The sequence below is a fragment of the Poecilia reticulata genome, chromosome 18, assembly GCF_904066995.2.
Source record: "Poecilia reticulata chromosome 18, P_reticulata-male-v2, whole genome shotgun sequence".
Lineage (NCBI taxonomy): Eukaryota > Metazoa > Chordata > Actinopteri > Cyprinodontiformes > Poeciliidae > Poecilia > Poecilia reticulata.
The window spans coordinates 29,417,471-29,439,346 of NC_088847.1; the positions used below are offsets into that span (position 1 = coordinate 29,417,471).

Below are 21,876 nucleotides of genomic sequence, written 5' to 3' on the forward strand. Positions count from 1 at the left end.
GAGGGGTTTGATATCAATTAATATCAATTAATTAAGGCCATCAATCAATCATCCGATTAAAATTTGACAGAAGGGTGTCTATATGTCTCTCTTACTGATTTGCTGATTGCGTGTTATTAAAAGAGTTGTGGTCAAAGAGATTTGGTGGAAAATAATTGGAAAAATGGTTACAAGTTGTCAGTGGGGAACATGCACAAGACATGCTTTATTTAAGCATGTTATATATATTTATAGACTTTATTCCATTTTCAAAACTGGAGTCTGGAAAATGTAAAAGTTGGATAAATGCCTGCAGCCGACCAAAGAACAGCTAAATACGGTGATTGATGGTATTAAAGCAACATGTCCGAATGAAGGTTTTGTTGCCAGTGCATCATATGCATATGCTGTACATTTTGAAAGGAGTTATGAGTTTAGTGTATCACAAACAGCAATTTTTAGTTAATATGATAATTACAGCATATTTAAGCCAACATGTTCCACTAATCCTGGATTCTTTATCAGTTTAACGTCCTCAGATGAGGATGGGAGAGAGCAGGACAAGCTGTTCCTCTTCCTGCTCCAGGACAAGCAGTTTCAGATAAAAACATTTAGATAAAAACATTAGTTTTTTATCTAATGTTTTCAGACAAAAACGCTTTAACACAATATATCAATTCAAAAATCTGATTAAAACAACAAAAAGTAATAAGATGAAAGCCTAAATGTGCAAACCCCATCATATGATAAGGGTCAAAATGATAAGGATTTATTTTTAGAGAAGTTGTAACTTTCCAGATAAACCCAGCAGCTCTTGGCGAAGCGTTTGCTCATTCTGCCAGTCAGAGGACTGACCTCAGACTTTGGTCAAGGTTTGGTAACACTAGAACTAAGTCCATTGTATGCTACATTACAATGTTGACTTCAATAAAAGGAGTTAAAATGGTTTTTTTTTACGTATCACTTGAGTTTAAAACACTGAGGGCCTCATTAGATATAAAGGTTTTAAAAATTGACTGAGGTCGGTGGCACAGTGTGTGGAGTCTGTACAGATGGGCCCCACACCAGCTGTTGGCTAGTGGTAACGGTCAGCCCCTCCCGTTTCAAACTCATCTCATTAAAGTAAGAGTTTTTGGTTGTGCTGCAGAGCCACAGCTAGCTCCTCATTTTACTGCTCTCACTGAAAAGTTACGCTCTCCATTTAGTGGCCATTTTGCCACTTGGTGACAGTAACTCTCCTGATTGATCTGATTGGCTGGATTTTCAAATCCGATCCAACCACAGCCTGCAATGGTTAGCCTAATTGGCTAACCATTGGCTAATTGGCATTTATGTTTTTTTTTTTCAGTCATAACCATTAAAATGACAAAAAACATTACTATGTGATGTCAGCAGGTGGCAGAGTTGCACCTTTTGGTATTTTATTTTTTACACATTTGTAATGGTTTAATTTAATGGACCTTACCACAAAGGCCGCGTTTCATTGACTAATGCCCATTTTACATCATAGCGCAGCTACCACGTGCGTGACCGCCTCACAAACACAAGCTACAGTAGTAAACACATGCTAATGTACATTGTGGACTAGCAGACGTCAGAAAGTTTTTGCGTCAGGACTCGAAAAAGAATAGTTCTCCACCGTCAGTGAGGTATCTGTTCAAGCGATGCCAGGTATCCTGATCATATTTGTGAAACTAAAATTCACAGATTTCCAAAATCTGAAACGGAATGGCTTGCTTGGATCAGAGCTAGTCCACAACCACATTTTCAGCTCAACCGTCGTAGGATCAATAAGAACAAAGGAGTGTCTGCTGGTGTAAGTATTATTGATTTGCTTTCTTTGTGTTTAGTGAATGAAAAAAATTAAGTCAATAATAAACACATACATTATGAAAACCTTTTAGCCATTTTAGCCAAGCACAGCATAATGGCAGTACCAATACAACTTCTACACCCCTTGAAGCCTGTCTCTTACACAGTCTTAGGTTAGCTGAACAGATCAATATGCAATGTGTACTGTATCTGACATACATTAAAGATTTTATTTTACCTGAAAAGGCTTTTTACTAAACTGTAATTGTGTTAGCCACACTAGCACCGAGTACCGTGTATCAGGCCTAGACACATTCGAACATTTGCCAACAACAGAAATCAGTGATTCAAAAGTAACCCTCAAAACCATGAATGCCGACTTACCCAGCCTTGCAAGAACAATAGGCATCAGTGATCTTGTCCACAGCTACATTAATGCTGAGGGTGTGAGGATCTGCTGTTTTTCTCATCGACCGGTAGCATTTAGCTGTGACGCGCACAATATTGGAGGCATCGCGTGGCTCAAACACCTTGATGTTGTCCAAAAAAGATGACATGAACTTGTTGGTTCCCCTGTCCATTGTCGTGGCTGATATTTTGTGAAAATCCAGCAGAAATGCTAAACTAATCGACTCAGAAATACTCTGCAGAGAGTCAGTCGAAATGAAAGACGCCATGTTTACATAGAAACTAAGCTCCGCGGGGCTTTGTTTGTGAGACATGCAGCCACGTGGGACTTTAGAGGGCGTTACTTGGCGGAGATTGGTATGGTCCATTCCGTCAAGACTTAAAGGTATCAGATGAACCTCTGTTATCCTTTGTTGCATTTCAAAACCACACATCTGAACAGTTCTTCAGTTAAAATATCAACACCTGCTTCTGCAACCCTGTCTGACATCAGATACCACAGGACAAACTATCATTACAAGCAAATGGGACAGAGCGATAACTAAAGTAAACAGAAGTGTTGAGAAGTGTTGAACTTGAGCCTGAACGTTTGAGCCAAAGCAGATCAGTTAACGAAAGCTGGAAATATCATCTTACATGGAACAGTGTAAAATTAAATAAAAGCATTCCACTCAATGACTCAACATCTCAAACAAACTCAGATGTATTTTCGAATAAACATGTAACAGCTCCACTTTAAATGTGTCAGGTTCCGTGTCTGTTCCCTGAGTTATCTCTTTCTTAGTTTTTGTTTTCCTTTATTTTGGACTTGAGTTTTTTATCTATTACTGGATCCGTCGTTCCTCATGGCGTCCACCAGATTTCTCCCTCACACTGAGCCCTTGGAAGCTGCTGGGTTCAACCCGTTTACACACCTGCAGCTCGTAACGATCGTTCCAGAAATAGGCCTTCTGTGATCTGCTCTTTCTAACTCCTTGTTGTCTCCCTCGTCAGATGCTCCTGCCGCCTCCTCGCTGCCCTCGTGTGAACAACCCTTCCAAGGGATTGAGTGAGTCTGTCTTCCCGCTGCCGTGGGTCACCTACTTCCTGTGTCCTTCCCCGACGCTGTCGGTGTTACCGGTCAGACGCCACGTCCTCGTGCACCCCTACCTGCTGTGTCCTCCCTCGACGCTGTCGGTGTTACCGGCCACACGCCACTCCTAGTGTGTGCGACCTTCCCCCTTCGTCGAGTCTTCTCCGGCGGATTCCCCTTCGGGACGCTCCTGGTCTAGAGACCCACGCCCGAACCCAGCCGGAGAACAACTGCGGCCGGATCTAACTCCAAGCCGCTTTCCAACCGCAAACTTACCTGTCCGATCTCCACCGGGTTCACTACCTACAATCCACTCAAGTCATCCTCACCGTTCTACCAAGTAAGCACCCTCCTGATTACTTCCTGGAAAAAAACATTCATCAACCAGTTTCTAACATTGTGTCTCCTGTTGGCAGTAAGACGACCCGGTCCTCTGTTTCCAGCACTCACTCCCTGCATCCTGGTCTCAATAAATCATCATTGTATTTTCTATTCGTCTCCTCTGATTGTGTTCTTGCATGTGGGTTCGAAGATTAAGTCCCAACATGACAAAATGTTGATACTGCAACACAGAAAGTAGAAAACTTTCCCCACTTTAAAACTTTCTTTAGTTTCAGTGAGAGAAAATCAATCTCAATTTAAATAACATTTTTGGTGATTTACTTGCCTATTTACTGAGTCCAAGAACATGTTAACTATATCTAGGAACATTTTTAACTAATTATTAAATCCAGAGGAAATAACTTCAAACTTTCTTCCACACATGCTTTTTAATGAGTCCCAGCACAAAGTAAAGACAAAAATACATCCCTAGCTGATAGAAAGTAACTAATTCTCTGCTTTTATGAGGAAAGAACCTCAGGTTTGACTGAAACGTATTATAATGTGACATTTATATTGTAATAACCAACATATGATGGTTGTGAAAAAGGCTGCCTAAGTGCCGAGGCTCTTTAAGGGGGGCGGAGCTTAGAGCACCTGTGGATCAGCACGCAGATGGGGAAAAAAAGGAGAGGAGTCGAGTTACCGATAACATTTGAGTAGTTTGAGTTACCTTTTGCAGTTACCTTTTATTTTCGATGTGTTAGGAAGTTAATATTGTTTATGTATCTGCATATTTAAGTTTTAGCGTTAATTTATTGCATGCTTCCTTCACGTGCGCACTTGAGCTACACAACGTGGTTTTGTGTTGTGTTTAATTAGAATGATTGTGTAACCTTTACTGGTGCAGTTAAGTAAGTGTCTTATTTCAGTCATTTATTCATCAGACACTGATGTTGTATTATTATTTATATCTTGTGTAGAACCACACCTTTACGGCGAAATAAAGACTGAACAGCAAGTGCAGATTGAACCAACCGACTCTGGTTTCTTTGGGGTCCTGACCAGACTCACCACAGTGATTTGACATTTCCATCAGCGAGTTGCAGTTTTCCTAACTTTTAATTGTGTTAAAAATAAAGAAAACAGAACAACACAAAGACAGAATAAACCACACACCATGTTGTTTTGATTCCTCAAAGTTTTGCTTAGATAATCTTTTATTATAACTCATTCAGTCTGATCTTATTACAGAGAGACGATCCAGCTGCTGTTTGCTTGTCGCTTCATTCCTTAGGTTGCACTGGTTCTGTTTTACACATCAGGCCTCTTTGGGAACCTTTTTTTCAGACCTTCTTGGCGCAGACATAAGGCCACCTTACAATACAGTTATCATCATCCCAGCACTTTCCACCTAGGAGCAACACAACAAATCAGGCAAACATCACATAATGAAAACCCTGAAGTGACCTAACAAGATGACTGAAAATTATTATTAACTAAACTAATTTGCAACAATAAACTATCATAAGCTTTTGATGTTTATGTAGTAAATATACAGTTATAACCAGACATTTACATACACAGAATAAAAAAAAACACTGCCTGAAATTAAGTCCAACCAAATGTCTTTGTTTTAAGGTAGTTTGAATTGTCAAAAGTATTTCTATTTGCTAAATGCCATAACACTTGGCAAGAATTACTTTTGGAGATTTCTTTTGTAATTTTCTCCAAATTCAGAAGTTTACATACATTTGGTCAGTATCATGGATAACTATCTTTTGAGCTGAATGCATTTGATCAAATGTAAACTTCTGCTTTCAACTGTATGTGGAGGTCAACTAAAAAGTTTATATGCAAAGTAAATAAACTTTTTACTCATCAGTCCTTATACCTACTGAAAAGCAGACGTGACATTTTCTTTACCTGAATAGTTCATCACTAAGCAGTGCTGGGAGAGAAAAAAATTATCAGGCTGCCATTTACACCAGTTAGTGTAGCTCAACAGGCTTCCATCGCTCCACAACCAAGTGCCCCACTGCAAGACAAAAGTTCAGCAAATTATATGTTTCATTCAATATCTTATAAAATATTTCACAACTAAAGTATCCTGGTAGAAATACCTGCTGTGCATCAGAGCCTCCAATCCATGCTATTTTGGTCCGGGGAGATGCTGCAGTTATCAGTTTCTGAACCTGATGGTACTCGTTCCTGGTGTGAACTGATGCAAGGTTTGCCCTCATGGACAGACAGTTTTTCTACAGATAAACACACAACAACTAAATGAAGTTTGTTTTATTTCTCACTGTGAAATAAAGCAGAGCAGCAGGAAATAAGAGCACAGTGTTGGAAATCACCTCTGCATCCGCCCACGTCCTGTATTTATTTACATAGAGAAAGCAGCGACTGAAGATCCGAGTCCAGCCAGAAGGACAGAAATGTGCTGATGAAAAACAAATGCAGGCTTCCAGTTAACTGGTTTATGTGGTATTAGTTTGATAATAACTTTATTTTGTGACAAATTATAACATCAAATTGAAACATTAAATTTATTCTAAAACATAATGCCCACATTGACAAGGTATGACTCAGTGTGTACTTTGAAAGGTACAATGGAGACATTTTAAGATGACTCTAATAAATTATCTGGAGAAGGATTGCATTATGTTTAGCAAAGTATTTTAGAGTTTGTGCTTTAGGCAATAATGCCAAGGAAATGGAAACAATGACTGAAAACATCCAGGAGAGCCATCATCGGCGACAGCTTTAGATATTTTAAAAGTGTGTTTGTCTGTGTTTTAGTCATTTATGATTTCTTAATATTTAATAAATACGGTTACCACTGGCCTGAATAACCACAGAGGAAACCAGGAGGATCACAACCAACAACTTCATGGTGCAGATGAGGAGAAGATGCAAATTTGCAAGCTGAAGAAAAGTCAAAATAAAGCATACATGTTAAGAAAAACTCACAGTGGCACTAAGACAATAAGAAATTTGATCAGCAAACCTGATGCAGAATGATCCGTTTTCTCAGCCAGCACCTTTAGTCCTTAATGCAGAATCACTGGATATTTATAGAGCTTTTAGTCTTGTCACATCCACAAAATGAGGAAATTATATGGGTAGAAATGACCTGATAGTTCACATCTAGTTCAACAGGAACTTAAAGTTGTGACTAAGTCTATGCAATCGGTTTTTTGTGGCTGGGTGGTGGTCTTTGTTTTCAATTACACTTTGTGAAAGTTCAGAGTGCAATTCATCCAGTTATCTTTCCCTTTCCAATCATGCCCCTTTTCCACCGGCTCTACTTCAACAACCCGACCAGACTCGGCTCGGCTCTGTTTCGGAGTGACCGCGTTTCCACCGGCCCAACTTGGCTCTGTAGCAGGGTACCGCCTCCTGCCCTGGGGGGTGGGGGGGAGTGTATCGCCCTGCCTCCAGGCTCTAAAGAAGAAGAGAGCTGAGCTATTTTTTTTATAGCCTGATTGCATTTTTCTGAGACTTCAAGAAAATGTGACAGTGGGAGGAAAGCTGCGATGTGGTGAGGAGGAGCTGATCTCCGCCCTGCAGCGGGAGGAAAGCAGGTGGCTCAGACGGTTCAGGTAAGCTAAAGATGCTTTTTGTATTAAAGTACGATAAAACTTGTAATAGTGCCAAATATACATGAGCTAATGTTAGTCAGGGTGTTGCAAATAACTTAAAAATATTTCAATGAAAAAATATATTTCAATGTGTTTCACATTGAAAAATGCCGCCACAGACCATCGTGGTTCTTCCTGCAGCCTTTGGGTTGTAGGATCTCATCAATGTCCGTCTTCCTGCCAGTCGGTGTTTACCTTCAGGATGTCCAGAGACCTTCACTTTTCTGGAGCAGCAATCACATGAGCTCAAGATGCTGATCAAATATTAAAAAAAAAAAATGCGTCTGATGTTCTTACAGAGTTGAAGTGCATTAACAAACTGTTGTTTTTAACTTCAATACGTTTATGATTCACCTGATGTCCAAGTTACACTGGGAACAAATAAAGCTTTATTCCTTCTAATCTGACTGGTTCTAGTTCCATGTTTTCACATTTTGGACACCAAGAGTTAAAAGTTTAAACTCAGTCTTATCACTAATTAAGGTTACAGGTTTTGGACACATTTTTTCACTTTCTTACATTTAAGATTCTGCAGGCAGACAGATAACATAATACATAATAGAATGATTATGTATATACTAGAAACTAACAAACATGATTTGTATTTTTGGTTCTTGTCAATAGCTCCCCTGATAATGTCAAAATGTTTAGTTTGCTGAATAACGTATTCAGTTTTGGATGCAGTGAACTGGGGCCAGTCTGCAGTGAACTGGGGCCAGTCTGCAGTGAACTGTTGCCAGTCTGCAGTAAACTGGTGCCAGTCTGCAGTAAACTGGTGCCAGTCTGCAGTGAACTGGGGCCAGTCTGCAGTGAACTGGTGGATGACAGAGACGATGCTATACTGTAGTGAGCAGTTTGAAGCAGAAGTCCCACCATGTGATCCACAGGGTTTTCCCAGCTGAGCACAAACTTCATGCACTTTGTTTCCACAGGCACCACAGCAGAATCAAGTGTAATCTGTTAAAAGGGATATGAAGTTGTTATTCCTATGTTATTAATTTTCTACTGCCAAGTCTACAACCACAAACAAAGTATAAGAAACTTAACCTTCTAATCATTTGATAAATATTCATTGGAGAAGTTAATGAGCAATATAGATAGATAGTTAGATGGATAGCTCATCACATTTCTCCAATGAAACATTAATATCTATATCTAAAACAGGGTCTTCCTCCTCCTGTCTTGATCGTAGCAGGAGTTTAACTTCTCAGGACGTGATGGAGTAGCGGGTGTTTGGCATAACTGTCAAGTTTTGGACTTGTGGCTACAGGTAATGTCGCTATTTAGCGGGTGGTGAAACTAGCGTAAATGAGGAGGATTTAATACGATCAAGCATTTTACATGACGGGTGGCAACCCCAGTCTATACTATAAACTTCTGATTAAGATTAGAGCCTAAATACGTTCTATTTCCAAAACAGAAAGGCTAAGTAATGTTAGCCAGCTAACAAATTACTATTGCTATCCTAGCATGTCAACTAACAGCTAGAAAAAACCAAAACACGAACCTTCGTGGTCAAACTGGTATCATTCAGCGAGGAATTTGTCCAGTTTAGATGATGTTGATGAAGAAAAATTGTTTGCAAATAGTGATATATCTTTAAATCGTATTTGTGGCAGCAGCTTTAGAGTCCAGAAACAGCGTTAACTACACACACCGGAACTAAAGATACACTGTTTCGAGCCATAACGGAAGTTGTGTGATGTCATGTGAAAAGGGTCTATATGCGAGAGCTTAGAGCGATGCGCGCTTGGGAATTTGGGATGCAAATTTGGGCAGGCGTGCGTTTCTGGGCATAACACCGGCGGGAGGTAGCAGCAGGGCGGGGATCCCCTCTGAGCACCAGCCCTGCTTGGAAGAACGGGACGGCTCTGAACTTCGTAAAGACTTACCCTTTAAATATACACAACCTTTAAACTATCTTCTTTTGGCTTAATTTACTGAAATGTGTTTTATTAGATCAAAAAGTGACAGTGAAACAGAAATTAATCGCTATGTTCTTGTAATATGTCTGAGTATAAATAAAACGGTTTGAAAGAACAAAAGCAACACTTGGTCAGAGTTTGAGCAGAGAAATAAATAAAAAGCAGGAGGCGGGAACAGTTTTAATCAAGTATTTTCTTTTCAAGTAGTTTCTAATAAAATATAAAACTAGACTTTGGCTGCAGAGTGCTTTAAAATCAATAAAGCTCCTACAGATCAATTCTAAATAACTACATAAGTTTTCAATGTTCGCACCTAAATAAACTGCTGTTCCGCCTCCCCTCCCATCTTGGCCCGGTGTTTGATATCTGCCCCTTTTGGGACATCTTGATTTATCTTCATCCTGAGAGAGGAAGAGGAGGAGGAGAGGCAGCAGAACATGAGATCCATCATCACTCACTATACAAGGAACAAATACAGTCTGACTTTTAGATTCATCAGACAGAAACTCCTGAAATTTGTACCTAATTTCTATATTAATTCAAATCTGTTATAACCTGCAGAAGATAAAAAAAAATGCATCACTGCCTCCTAGCGGCCATAAATAAATACGGAAGCAGATCTCGTGTCTAAACAAAGTACATGAGCTGAGAACATAATTCATGTTTAATTATTTAAATGCATCAGACAAAGGACTGGACAATAAAAAAAATCCGAATATTAAAGAGGATTAATATTTAAGGTTTTGAATATTATTTAATAAAACCACGTATATAAGTTGGATATATAATGTTATGTTTAATATGGGGTTTTCTAAGTAACACTGAAGTCTGAATATCTGCCAAAATCAGAGGAAAAATAGTTCAGATTATTTAAGGAGGTCGAACAGAATTTCTATGATTAGTAATTTTATGCAGCATAAATTACTTTTAAATAATATTTTTGACATGTAATCTTGTCAAAAGTTGGATCATTTGCAGATAAAAACCAATATTGATCATTTAGTATCGCTAAAACTCTTAAAGATCATTGTTATTATTCCTGTCTGTTCAGCCACATATCTGAACATTTATCATAGAAATAAATATATTTTTATCAAACAAAACCTGAATGAAGTGGATCAGAGTCATTCTTGTTCATTAAACAGATTTATCTAAACTCAATAATGTCACATAAACCTTTTACTGTTTTTCTGCAGAGGATCTGCTGAGTTTTTGCTCCTCAACAAAAAGGAAGCAGCGACTGAGACTGAAACTCCACCACCTGCTGCAGGAAACTCAATTTATAAAGATATGACACGACCTGATGATGATGATGATGATGATGATGATGATGATGATGATGATGATGATGATGATGATGATGATGATGATGATAATGCCTTTAAGGATGCTTCAGTCAAACTGATTTAATGAGAAACAGACTGAACTTCTTACTGCAGGTTTTAACAATATGGTTGATGAGATAAATCTGATATTAACTTTATATTTTTATATAATTGATCCAGTTTGTCTCTGATAATGTCAACGTCTGAGGACCTGAACATATCCTGGTTTACTTTGTTTCTCCTTTCTTTCTATCGCTCTCTGTACTTCATTTTTCTGCTGTAGTAAAACAAGTCAGGGAAACATTTCACCACTTTTAATGAACCAATGATCCTTCATGTGTTCATAGAAGCTGTTTGATAAAATCATGTTTTATAAAAACAGACTCAAAGTCCTGGGCAGAATATTTCTGACTTCTTCTTTTCTCTGGTTTTAACTTCAACTTCATCCCAAGTGTCAAAAGAATCGAAGTGTCTCTAATAAAAGAGAAAGTTAATATTGCTGGATTATTGATCCCATCAGTTCCTCCATCTTCTTCTTCTTCTGAGGATTTCTCCTCTTCTGAGTTTTCCTTGTTTCCAGGCAGATTGTGTCTCTTCACATGTTACAGGATTCCATCCATCCATCCATTTTCTTACACCCTTGTCCCTCAGTGGGGTCAGGAGGGTTGCTGGTGCCTCTCCAGCTAACGTACCGGGCAAGAGGCGGGGTCACCCTGGACAGGTCAGCAGTCTGTTGCAGGGCATCACAGAGACACACAGGACAAACAACCAGGCATACACACACTCACACGTAGGGGGCAATGTCATGTTTTTGGACTGTGGGAGGAAACCGGAGTACCTGGAGAAAACCCACGCATGCACAGTGAGAACATGCAGAAAGACCGGGGCTGGGAATCGAACCCAGAACCTTCTTTCTGCAAAGCAACAGTTATACCAACTGCGCCACTGTGCAGCCCGTGTTACAGGATAAAATCACTAAAACTGACTTTGTTCCTTAGATAAATTAAACTTTAAAGCAGCCAAGAAAAGATGAAACTGAACTGGATGAATCTATTTTACACTTTTGGTCAGCTGCTGAGAAAATGTGAAAACGTGGAACTCTAAAGGAAACGGATTGATAAGTGAAAATACTTATTTCACTAATTTAATAAAAATAGCAGAAAACCAAAGCAAGTCAGAATCAATTTTACTTTATTCTTTTGTTTACAATGTGTTGACATTTATTTACAACATTTACACTTCAATAAACAGTAAAGAGTTTAGAAAACATAAAAACTATCAGCTGTTTTCAGAGGAAAGTTTTAACAGCTACATTAAATCTTAACCTTTAAAATCAAACCAGATAAATTTAACTTCATTACTCTTAACAAAAATAAACTTTTAATAAATAAAGTCTTATGTTTTTCTTCTGCCCTGTGATGGACTGACGACCTGTCCAGGGTGACCCGTCTCTCCCCAGTTGACCTCTGGAGACATTTACCAGCCGCCGTTTTAGTCCCATCAGGGAAAAACGTTAAGAAAATGGATGGATGTTTTTCTTCATTAGATATTTACATCAGTGTTTTCAGAGTTTAGGCGTCATTTCTCAGAGAAACTAAACATCTGTTTTATTATAAAGACACTTTCTTTCTAGTTTGTTTTTTAAACATTTAAAACCAACATAAAAAACAATAAGAGCAAAAAGTCCCAGTGAAACATAAACTCCGATTCTTCCTCGACTGTCTGGTTGTAGATTCTCAGTCGGAGGTTGAAGCTGATCAGCAGCAGCTGGAGAGAAAAGGAGAAACTTCAGTTTAGACCTGGAATCAGATGAATGTCAGCAGAGAAACAGAAGCAGGACGACAGATTTTACCAGTAACGTTGAGTCGACATGTTGCAGAGTTGAATCCATCTTCAGTTTTCACGTCACACAGATACAGACCAGAGTCTTCAGTCCTCAGTCTGGACACATGGAGTCTGATTCGTCCTTCTCTGAGGACGTCTTTGTCACTCTGGACTCGTCCTGAAAACTGTTTATGCTGAGAATCTGGAAACTCAACTCCATCACGCTGAACATATATTACCCTGTTTACTGATGTTCTAAATTCACAGTAGATGAACAGTTCCCTGTAGGATCCCTGAGTCCTGGAGGTGAAGGTCCACTCCAGAGTGATGCTGTGGTTCTCCTCGGCCTCATAGCTGCTCTGGGTCACATTCACTACAAATGTTGCTGCTGAGGAGACAGAGAGGGAAAGAGAGGAGCAGACACACTGAGAACTGGAACATGGGAGTCTTTCAGCTCCATCTAGAGAGCTTTCTGTCACAAAGACAAGATGGAGACTGACCACAGAGACATGAGCTGAGGATGAGGAGCAGCAGGGAGATCATCTTCATCCTGAGAGAGAGAGGAAGAGGAGGAGGAGAGGCAGCAGGACATCAGGAACAACATGAGGAAGAAATGGACTCATGGTGAGGAAAAGAAAAACAAGGCTGTAAAAAGAGTGAAATTATTTTGTTATAATTCATAAGGAGAAAACAGCAGTGAGTGAAATCTGGAAATAATTTGTTGAGTTTTTTTAGAATTTACTAAGTTTTTCACATATTTTTTGTTCAAAAGGTTTAGTAAATTACACATGAAAAATAATAGCTATGTATTTTAAATAACATTGCAAATAAGTCACAAAGAAAATAAAGCTGAAGCTGTGAGGAGAATCTTTCCTCTAGAAGAAAATCAGCTGAGCTGCATTTGTGTTTGTGACCATCAACAAATATCCAGTTGGTCGAAACATGTAAAGAAATAGACCAAAAGATTTAATCCTAAAGATTTAACTCTTGGATTAAATCTGAAATGAATCATTTTACCAAGATAAACTAATGAAACATCTTCATCCTGAGAGAGGAAGAGGAGAGGAGGCAGCAGAACATCAGGAACAAAATCACTCAATACAAGAACAACTAAAATATCTGGTCTTTCCTCAGACTTTGTTGTTGTTTAATTAGTTTCTATTATTTTTTCTGCACTGCTGGAAATCTATACTTTTATTTTACAACATAATATATTAACTGTAACCATCATGATGCTCACCTGATTGGCTGTGATGCTCCTCCTGCTCTGAGATCAGCTGCTGCTCACAGGTTCAGGCCGAAACAGTGAATTGAGCTGACAGGTGGAGGTGGAACCTTATATACGGTCCATCCTCGCAAAATAGATGGACTTTCTGTGTAGTGATATCCTATTGGTTCCCATAAAACACGAGCCAATAGGAGATCACTACACAGAAAGCCATCATTTGCATTCTCTACACAGAAAGTCACAACTGATGTGTCTCTGTGTAGAAAACGCTGTTGGTTCGTGTTTAGGAGCCTCAACCACATCAGTCCTCTTCGCCCTCAGACACACGGAAGTTTAGTTCACAGTTTCGGCCATTTCTGCCAGCCGACATCAGAGTTTAGCCGATCAGGTGAGCATCATAAACCTGTTTTATTTAATTGTTGGTCGTTTATTGAGACAATCTGCTAAATAACAGGACAGAAACTTTAAGAACCAGGAGTTAGAATAACAACCTAGTAGATAAAAACAGGACATCATATAATATTTTAATGCGCCATTGCTGCACTGAGGTGACTGATGTCCCTACGCAGGCAAAAGAAGTCCGGTTTCCAAAACTTGAAGATTGCTTTTTATAGTTTATTTAATTTCTTTATACATTTAGGATTAAGGATGGATTCTGCACCATGAGTCAGAATGACCACCTGTAGATAAAATCAGGAACGTCGTTAGATGAATTAAGTGAAACGCGTTGATCGTCGTTGTCATCGTTCAACAGGAACTCTGTCCTTCCAAACTGACTCCAGGACCTGGAATGGACGTCATGAACTCCCGGGCCATGTCAGCGAGGGGCCGAGGGCCATATCTGCCCCAGACCTGGTTGTGGCGCACCGGAGTCTGGGAGGCACCTGGTGTGGGAGTACAGCTGCTGTGGACCTGTGGACAACGGCCAGCAGAGGCGGCCTGGCTCTCCGGGTGAGGCCGGCGGGAAGCAGCAGCAGGGCGGGGATCCCCTCTGAGCACCAGCGCTGCTTGGAAGAACCGGACGGCTCTGAACTTCGTAAGGACTTACCCTTTAAATATACACAACCTTTAAACTATGTACTTTTGGTTTAATTTACTGAAATGTGTTTTATTAGAACAAAGAGTGACAGTGAAACAGAAAATAATCGCTATGTTCTTGTAATAAAACGGTTTGAAAGAAAAAAAAACAACACTTTCCATATTTTTGGTCAGAGTTTGAGCAGAGAAACAAATAAAAAGCAGGGGGAGCATCTAGAAAAATATTTATGGGGTGGCAAGAGGGTGGCAGGGACTCTTTCAGGGGTGGCAACATATATATAATAATATTTTGTATTAAAAACAATACAAAATATTGAGCTTCATGTAGCACCAAGGCTTAAATACAATTTCTCAATGTAGTATAGTTAATTATTTTCACATCTTTCACACTCCTGCTAATTGATATGCATTGTGTCCAGAAAACCATTTTATCCCAATACAGGACAAGGAGAAATCTGTCACAAAAATATTAGTAGCGCCATCATTTGTTATTCGATATATCTATTAAATACGAAAGATTAGAAAACTGATGTTTGATAAATTCTCCATGATATAAATCTATAAACAGTTTAGTTTCTGTTAGTTCTGTCCAGATACCTGAAGGGGCGAATATCTACTTATTTTGGTCAATCGTTTTATTTTAAATATGCTGTAGGAGCCGTAGTTTGACAACTGTTATAAATATCACCATGTTTTTAGAACTCAGGGGATTAGCTCAGTTTTTATCGCTTCTTTTTAGGAATTGCAGCGGCTGCAGTGGCACCACAATAAAGGTACAATAAAGCTGATAAACAGGTGAAGAACCAAACAGAACCACTTCTGACTGTTCGCAAAGCCAAACATCCAATAAAAGTTCCACCAAGCCACTACTAAGACACTGGGGTCATGATTCTAGACACGAGCAAAACAAGGTTCAATGTCCAAACTTATTGATTGTTCTTGGTGATTTATTTTCCTCTTTCACCAAATAATTACAGAGATCAAACTTTCATTTTTTCTCATGCTACCACTCTTAAAAACCATCGGCCCCAAACCCAAATGCCTGCTGGTCCTTCACCAGGCCCCTGCACTTATCTGACCCATATTACTTCCTGTCTAAATTTAGAAAATAAATAAGAAAATAATAAAACAAAAAAATTAATAAAATCAACAATTATCAACCTACAAATAAACTCTGTAAATAATACAAAAAATAAAAATTTAAGAATAAAGTAACAATATTCAAATGCGGCATGTGTTAAAATCTAACCTGTTGTTTTTAACACATCTGTTCTAAGAGAGTGGCAGAGTAACTGCAGGCATTCCTCCACCTGGCTGCAACGAGGAATGTGAAGTGAGGAAGATGCACAGAGGCTGCACAGTGGCGCAGTTGGTAGAGCTGTTGCCTTGCAGCAAGAAGGTTCTGGGTTCGATTCCCGGCCCCGGTCTTTCTGCATGGAGTTTGCATGTTCTCCCTGTGCATGGTGGGTTTTCTCCGGTTACTCCGGTTTCCTCCCACAGTCCAAAAACATGACTGTCAGGTTAATTGGTCTGTCTAAATTGCCCCTAGGTGTGAGTGTGTGTGTGCATGATTGTGTGTCCTGTGGGTCTCTGTGTTGCCCTGCGACAGACTGGCGACCTGTCCATGGTGACCCCGCCTCTCGCCCGGAACGTTAGCTGAAGAGGCACGAGCACCTCCTGACCTCACTGAGGGACAAGGGTGTAAGAAAATGGATGGATGGATGGATGATGCACTGAGGGAAAACGAGTCAGTGACAGTGGAGGGTGTAGCTAAACTATTAAAAAGGACAATTATTGGGTCAGAGCACCAGCGGATGTTTCATTTATGTAACTTAAGGAATAATAGATTTGAATAAAAAAATGTTAATGCATTTTATTGAAAACTTTTGTTTTCTTCAGTTGAAGTAGTTTGTTTATACTTCTTGAATTTTCAGGACTGTTAAAACGTATCTGCCTTTCACAGAATGTCCATGTTTCCTTAAGCATCTTAAATTGGATTGTGTTCCCGGAAATGGTTCTAAAAACACTTTTTTTTGTAGACGGTGCTTGTTTATTGTCTGTGTAAAAACAATATTTGAAAACATAACAGAATGTTTGAGATATCACATATGACACGAACATTGCCATGACAACAACAGACTTAAACTGGCCTGATTTCTATTGTTTCTTTTTAAATTAGTTGAATTAGTTGATTTTGTCCAGACTTTCAGTGTGGGACCAAAGAAGCCCCCTCTTCTTGTCTGGTAAGCGTAAAGATAATTAAAACAGAGTTTTAATTTGAAATTGTATCTGTTCAACAGAACACTGACTATTACGGTCTGCTACTAGGTGAGGACACAAGTGGATGTTTTATTTTATTTTTTTAAAATAATTTTAGAATGTATAAATCTGAGTGACATTTTTGTTGTATTTTATTGTAATTTCCTTTTAAAAAGGAGTTTTCTTTAGTTGTACTAATTTGTTTATATGTTTCGGGACTTTTGAACTTGACCCATATATGATATAAAACACACGTTCACAGGACGTACCGTTTTTGTCCGCTAAGCAAAAGTCTTTTGTATTTTAGACTGGATTTATGTCCTGAAGATGGTTCTAAAAACAAAAATAGTGGAGACGAGTGTGTATTTTCTTTGTTATATATATATATATATTAAAAAAAAATGGTTAAAGTACCACACTATTGGGCAGATATGGTAATTACCACGACGACGACAGGCTTAACTGACCTGATTTCTGCTGTTTGTTTTTAAATACTTGCAGGAACTAACTGAGATAGCTGCATAGCTGTGTTCAAACTTTCAGAGAATCCTCTCTTCTTGTCTGGTAAGTGTAAAGATAAACGGATTTAAAATGTACCTGTCAACCAGTCCAGGCTAATTTATAATCTGTCATGTTAAAAACAAATGGGTAATTTATGCATATTCTAACATATTACCAATTACTCCTATTACAAAGATCTTACAGTAAAATTACTTCAAGTCTTTAGACAAAGCGTTGATATTTTTAAGTAATTCCAAAATGAACCAAGCTATGTGATAGTTTTATATGCTGAGCTGTGCATAGGGCTTGATAAAGAAGGCTGCTTCTGTTCTGTGGAAACTTTTGGAGATAATGATGCAAAAAAGTCAAGAAATTTATGGACAACCCTGATCAATTCTCTTCACGAGACTGTCTTGGGAAAACGGAGTGTCTTCAGTCAGAGGCTTCTTCAAATTCACTGTAATACAGACCGCTACGATAGTCATGACCGTCGTGACACTTTGCAGACTTCGAATTAATGAGCTACAACAACATATCATTTGGGATCAACAAAGTATTTTTGAATTTGAATTTAAACATGAGGTTAACAAAATAAGCAAATGACAAAATTAGAATATTAGAATAAAAAGACTTGATGTTCTTCCCTGCATGTTGGAGCTCCGCGTGGTTTCACCCAGTCAAACACAAAGTTTGACAGAATTACATTTGTTCAAAAGCTAACTAAAAATGTGTGCTACAATTATAACGAATGTATTTTAATATTATCAAATGAAAATACAAACAAAAAACGATGTATTTGTGCTGCAGTGGGTGTGATAAGGTGGCCATTTTAGTAGTCCACCTTAACAAAAGGACCACAGTTAATATTCAGCTTGACTTGAGTTTCATGTTTTCACATATAATTATTGGTTATCTTGTTAACACTGGACTTTCTAATAACCCAAAACTGCATATGGTGACTATGAATCTCATATGATAACTAGGACCAATTGGAAAGTATGTATGATTGAATTGAAATTATTATTATTATTTTTGTGATAAGGCTCCTTAAGACGACATTTACTCTACATAAATAAGCTGAAATGCATTATTGGGCCAGAATACAAGTGGAGGTGTTGTTTGTGTTTTTTAATCAATTAAAAGTCTGAATAATGATTTTTTTTTTGTTGTAGTTAAATATATAAATAAAAATGATTAATTCATCATTTTTATATTTCTTTAATTTAGCAGGACTGTTAAAATTGGACACACATGCTTTCACAGGATGTCCCATTTCTTTCGCTAAGCAAACGTCTTTCTGTGTCCATCCGAGGTGCATCCTCCCAGGTTAGGCCTACTTGATAAAAGCAAGGCGCCAGCACCAGTATCTGTATTTTTACTGCAACACAGGGACCAGCTCGGCTGCTGCACGTCACTATGACTGAGACCGATGACCAACTGATGACTGAGTGCAGTGCAACAGTCATCAGACCATTACCAGAAAACACTGAGCCCACATCGGCCGTGGAAGAGTCAAGTGGAACAACCTTCCATCGGTTCTGCATTAAGTTTCTCTTTAGCCAATATCCTTTGATAATTACTTCAGGTGACATTTGTGTCAAATAACAAGTGTTCTTTAATTTAACCTATCTGGCACTACTCTCCATTTTTCTTCAGACTAATCAGGTTGCAAGTTGTAAGTTGTAAGTCTCAACCTCCGTTGCGATTTGAATAGTTTTATTAGGTTTTGTCCTTAACTTTGCACACTTGGCCAGGCTACCTGGCTCTTTTGGTCATAGGGATCGGCTGTGTTATTCATGGAATTTACCAGCCTTGCGAGGAAAATTATCACCCGCAAAAGGTGAGCGTTACAGCGGAACTCATTCAGTCGCTTGCAACCATGAACTGTAGTCACTGTCTGCCAGTAATGCATGAATTCCACTTGTTTCCAATCAGGTCGCGTCCCGCATGATGCTCTGCTACTTCTTTGGGGAGCTGGTAATCAGAGTGGAGGCGCTGGGCTTCTCAGGATACCTTTCATACAACTGGCACAGATTCGACATCTTTGTTATTTGTGTAGAGTTAGTAACCCTATAAGACTCAGGTCAATTTTGTGTCACAATGTCAACCATGTCTGAAACAAAGTAAATGAAATATAGTGTTGATGACAGAACATAAAAATCCTCCATAATATATATATATTTTTTGTGTTTGCTACTTTCTCCTCAGGCTTGTAGACTTAATTCTTGAACTTTGTGAGATACACCTGTCACTCTCCTATTCAGTTTCCCCATTGCGACTGTTAAGCAGAATTGAAGGTAATCTTGACAGCCTCTTGGACATTTACCGCAGTCTGCACACTTTACCGCGTCGATGCAAAGCAATACTGGTCAGCATTCCTATACAGTACGGACGGATGAATAGATGGATTTTATATAATATTTTCCTGGAATCCGTCAGATTTCACATTTAAAGTGAAAGAACTACATTTATATGGGATTTTCACATGAAATATGCCAGTTTTTTTATTTATTAGATTGTAGTAAAATAAAATAAAATGTAACTGATGCCAGTCTATCGGTTAAAAATTGCTTTCAGGGGGTCAGTTCACATCTTAAAGGGGCAGCATTATGTAAAATCAACTTTTATGACCTTGCTCTGATTCTTTCATGCATGTTTGAGAAATCCCTTAATCTCTTGTGGCAACCATTCAGCTGTGCAAAACACCTGAGTGGACCCGGCGCCGCCTTCGAGCTCGAGCTGCAGTTTCCGAGCTTCCGAGCTTCTGCCGCACAGAGCAAGGCCTCCCCTGTGACTTCCCCACTCAGCTCCTTCAGCAGCAATTACCAAACACCTGGTGAAACTGCGCGTCTCGCTATACGAGCAACTTCTCAGTGAAGCGCTGGTCAAAAAAAAACAAAACAAAAAAAAAACGTTAAGGGATTAATAGAGGAGCAGTGTTGAGACTTCGTAAAGGCGGAGCGCTGGAAAGAGCAGGCTTAATCTTGACAGCCTCTGGACATTTACCGCAGTCTGCACACTTTACGTGGATGCAAAGCAAACTGGTCAGCATTCTATACAGTACGAACGGATGAATAGATGGATTTTATATAATATTTTCCTGGAATCCGTCAGATTTCACATTTAAAGTGAAAGAACTACATTTATATGGGATTTTCACATGAAATATGCCAGTTTTTTTTTTTTATTAGATTGTAGTAAAATAAAATTTAACTGATGCCAGTCTATCGGTTCTTAAAAAATGACGAGGGCCCAATTTCAGGGCGACAAACTACGATGTCAGATTAGGTCATGTTTGACTTATACGGGATTTTCATAACAACTGAAGGTTACATAGACACTTGGATGTGATCTAAGATGATAACTACGTAGATGGAAAAACACACATGTTGCTGCCCCTTTAAAGCTGAACATGGAACCATAGATATCTATGGTGAGACAAAAATCCTGAAGCTTATCCAGTTGTCTTTACCTCTACAGAGATGCGCAAGTTGGTGACCATGCTCGTGGGGATCCTGCCCATGCTGGGAAATGTAATCTTACTCTATATACTCGTCATATACATCTTTGCCATTGTGGGAGTCCAGCTGTGGGCGGGGGACCTGCTTTACCGCTGCTTTTTGCCAGATGAGATGCTTGCGTAAGACACCTTCCTGTTCTCTCCTGCCTTCATTAAACTCTTTGGGAAATATTCAGTCAGTGAGATAATTCACCAGTTTAAAACTTTTTGATTTGTCCATGACGTCTCTCACAGATCATCGGAAGAGCTAAATGAAGATTGCTCATAGGACCAAAAGAGTATCAATCCGATATTAAAAAAAAGAAAATAATAATTATTATAACATGTCATAATGTGAATAAAACGACAAATAATACTATTAAATGAAAGGCAAAGACCTAAATTTAAATTGTGAAAACTGTGAATTGAAGCTAGAGCTTAAACAGTTGGGTTAATTGTGGTGAATCAATTACCGAAATAATTGTCAACTAATTTAGTAATCGATTAATCATTATCTTTGGTTTACAGATTGTAAAACATGCCAATTGCTGAAAAAGCAGCACCCTCATTGAGCCAAAACTGTACAAAGACTAACTATAAAAGAACATATACAACCAAGGACACCTCAGGTGTCATAGTTTTAACTTTAAGGTTAAAATTCTGTAAAAATAAATAAATACAATTCCTAATATTAGGATATTAGGTCAAGAAGAAAGGACTGAGCTTCACGCATGTTGATCTCAGATATATTTTGTCAGCTGTAGATGGAACAAATGATCATATTCCCACTAAAAGACTGATATGTTAATGCATTTTAGGCAATATAATCTTTATTTTCTTATTTAAAAATACTGTACTCTAATAATCTCTGCTTAAGTGGTTGAATGAAAAATCTGCAGCGTGTACCAATTTTTTAAAAATCTGATTACTCGATTAGTTGTCCGATAATTGATGGAATAATCGATTGCTACGATAGTTGCTAGCTGCAACACCATAAAATAGTTGCGACTTTAATTAGACCCCAACATCCTGCTGGTTGAT

The 21,876-nt window shown here is 38.7% G+C and overlaps 3 protein-coding genes and 1 long non-coding RNA gene across 9 annotated transcripts in view; 2 read left to right on the forward strand and 2 right to left on the reverse strand.

The window, feature by feature from the left end:
* Positions 1 to 4,775: 4,775 nt before the first annotated feature.
* On the reverse strand, positions 4,776 to 6,926 carry LOC103460547 (ladderlectin-like). Its single transcript, XM_081599980.1, has 6 exons — positions 6,603 to 6,926; positions 6,433 to 6,520; positions 5,950 to 6,035; positions 5,716 to 5,850; positions 5,519 to 5,630; positions 4,776 to 5,006 (listed from the first exon to the last, which is right to left on the reverse strand). Exons 2-6 carry the CDS (start codon positions 6,485 to 6,487, stop codon positions 4,939 to 4,941), a joined length of 456 nt encoding a protein of 151 aa, XP_081456106.1. The 5' UTR covers positions 6,488 to 6,520; positions 6,603 to 6,926; the 3' UTR covers positions 4,776 to 4,938.
* Positions 6,927 to 11,660: 4,734 nt separating this feature from the next.
* Positions 11,661 to 12,917, reverse strand: LOC145548596 (uncharacterized). The gene is made up of 3 exons (XR_014084606.1): positions 12,811 to 12,917; positions 12,339 to 12,698; positions 11,661 to 12,253 (listed from the first exon to the last, which is right to left on the reverse strand). It is a non-coding gene; the product is annotated as an uncharacterized LOC145548596 (long non-coding RNA).
* LOC145548594 (uncharacterized) overlaps positions 12,800 to 21,876 on the forward strand; it is an 80,195-nt gene continuing 71,118 nt past the window's right edge. Inside the window, exons 1-5 of one of the 6 annotated variants that reach the window (XR_014084603.1) lie at positions 12,800 to 12,934; positions 14,321 to 14,574; positions 15,854 to 16,819; positions 17,337 to 17,399; positions 18,726 to 19,020. Coding sequence is in view for 3 of the 6 variants with exons in the window: in XM_081599279.1 (XP_081455405.1) it covers positions 12,913 to 12,934; positions 14,321 to 14,489 (191 nt within the window). In the remaining 3 variants the exon portion in view is untranslated. Of the gene's footprint in view, positions 12,935 to 13,642; positions 13,927 to 14,292; positions 14,575 to 15,853; positions 16,820 to 17,336; positions 17,400 to 18,563; positions 18,654 to 18,725; positions 19,021 to 21,876 lie in introns of those variants that run through there. The other 5 variants (XR_014084604.1, XR_014084605.1, XM_081599279.1 and 2 more) reach the window with 5 other exon arrangements.
* The window catches only part of LOC103460545 (voltage-dependent T-type calcium channel subunit alpha-1I-like), a 29,758-nt gene continuing 26,958 nt past the window's right edge, over positions 19,077 to 21,876 (forward strand). Inside the window, exons 1-4 of the mRNA XM_081599278.1 lie at positions 19,077 to 19,176; positions 19,272 to 19,396; positions 19,545 to 19,633; positions 20,817 to 20,976. Coding sequence (XP_081455404.1) covers positions 19,284 to 19,396; positions 19,545 to 19,633; positions 20,817 to 20,976 — 362 coding nt within the window. The 5' untranslated portion in view covers positions 19,077 to 19,176; positions 19,272 to 19,283. The remainder of the gene's footprint in view (positions 19,177 to 19,271; positions 19,397 to 19,544; positions 19,634 to 20,816; positions 20,977 to 21,876) is intronic.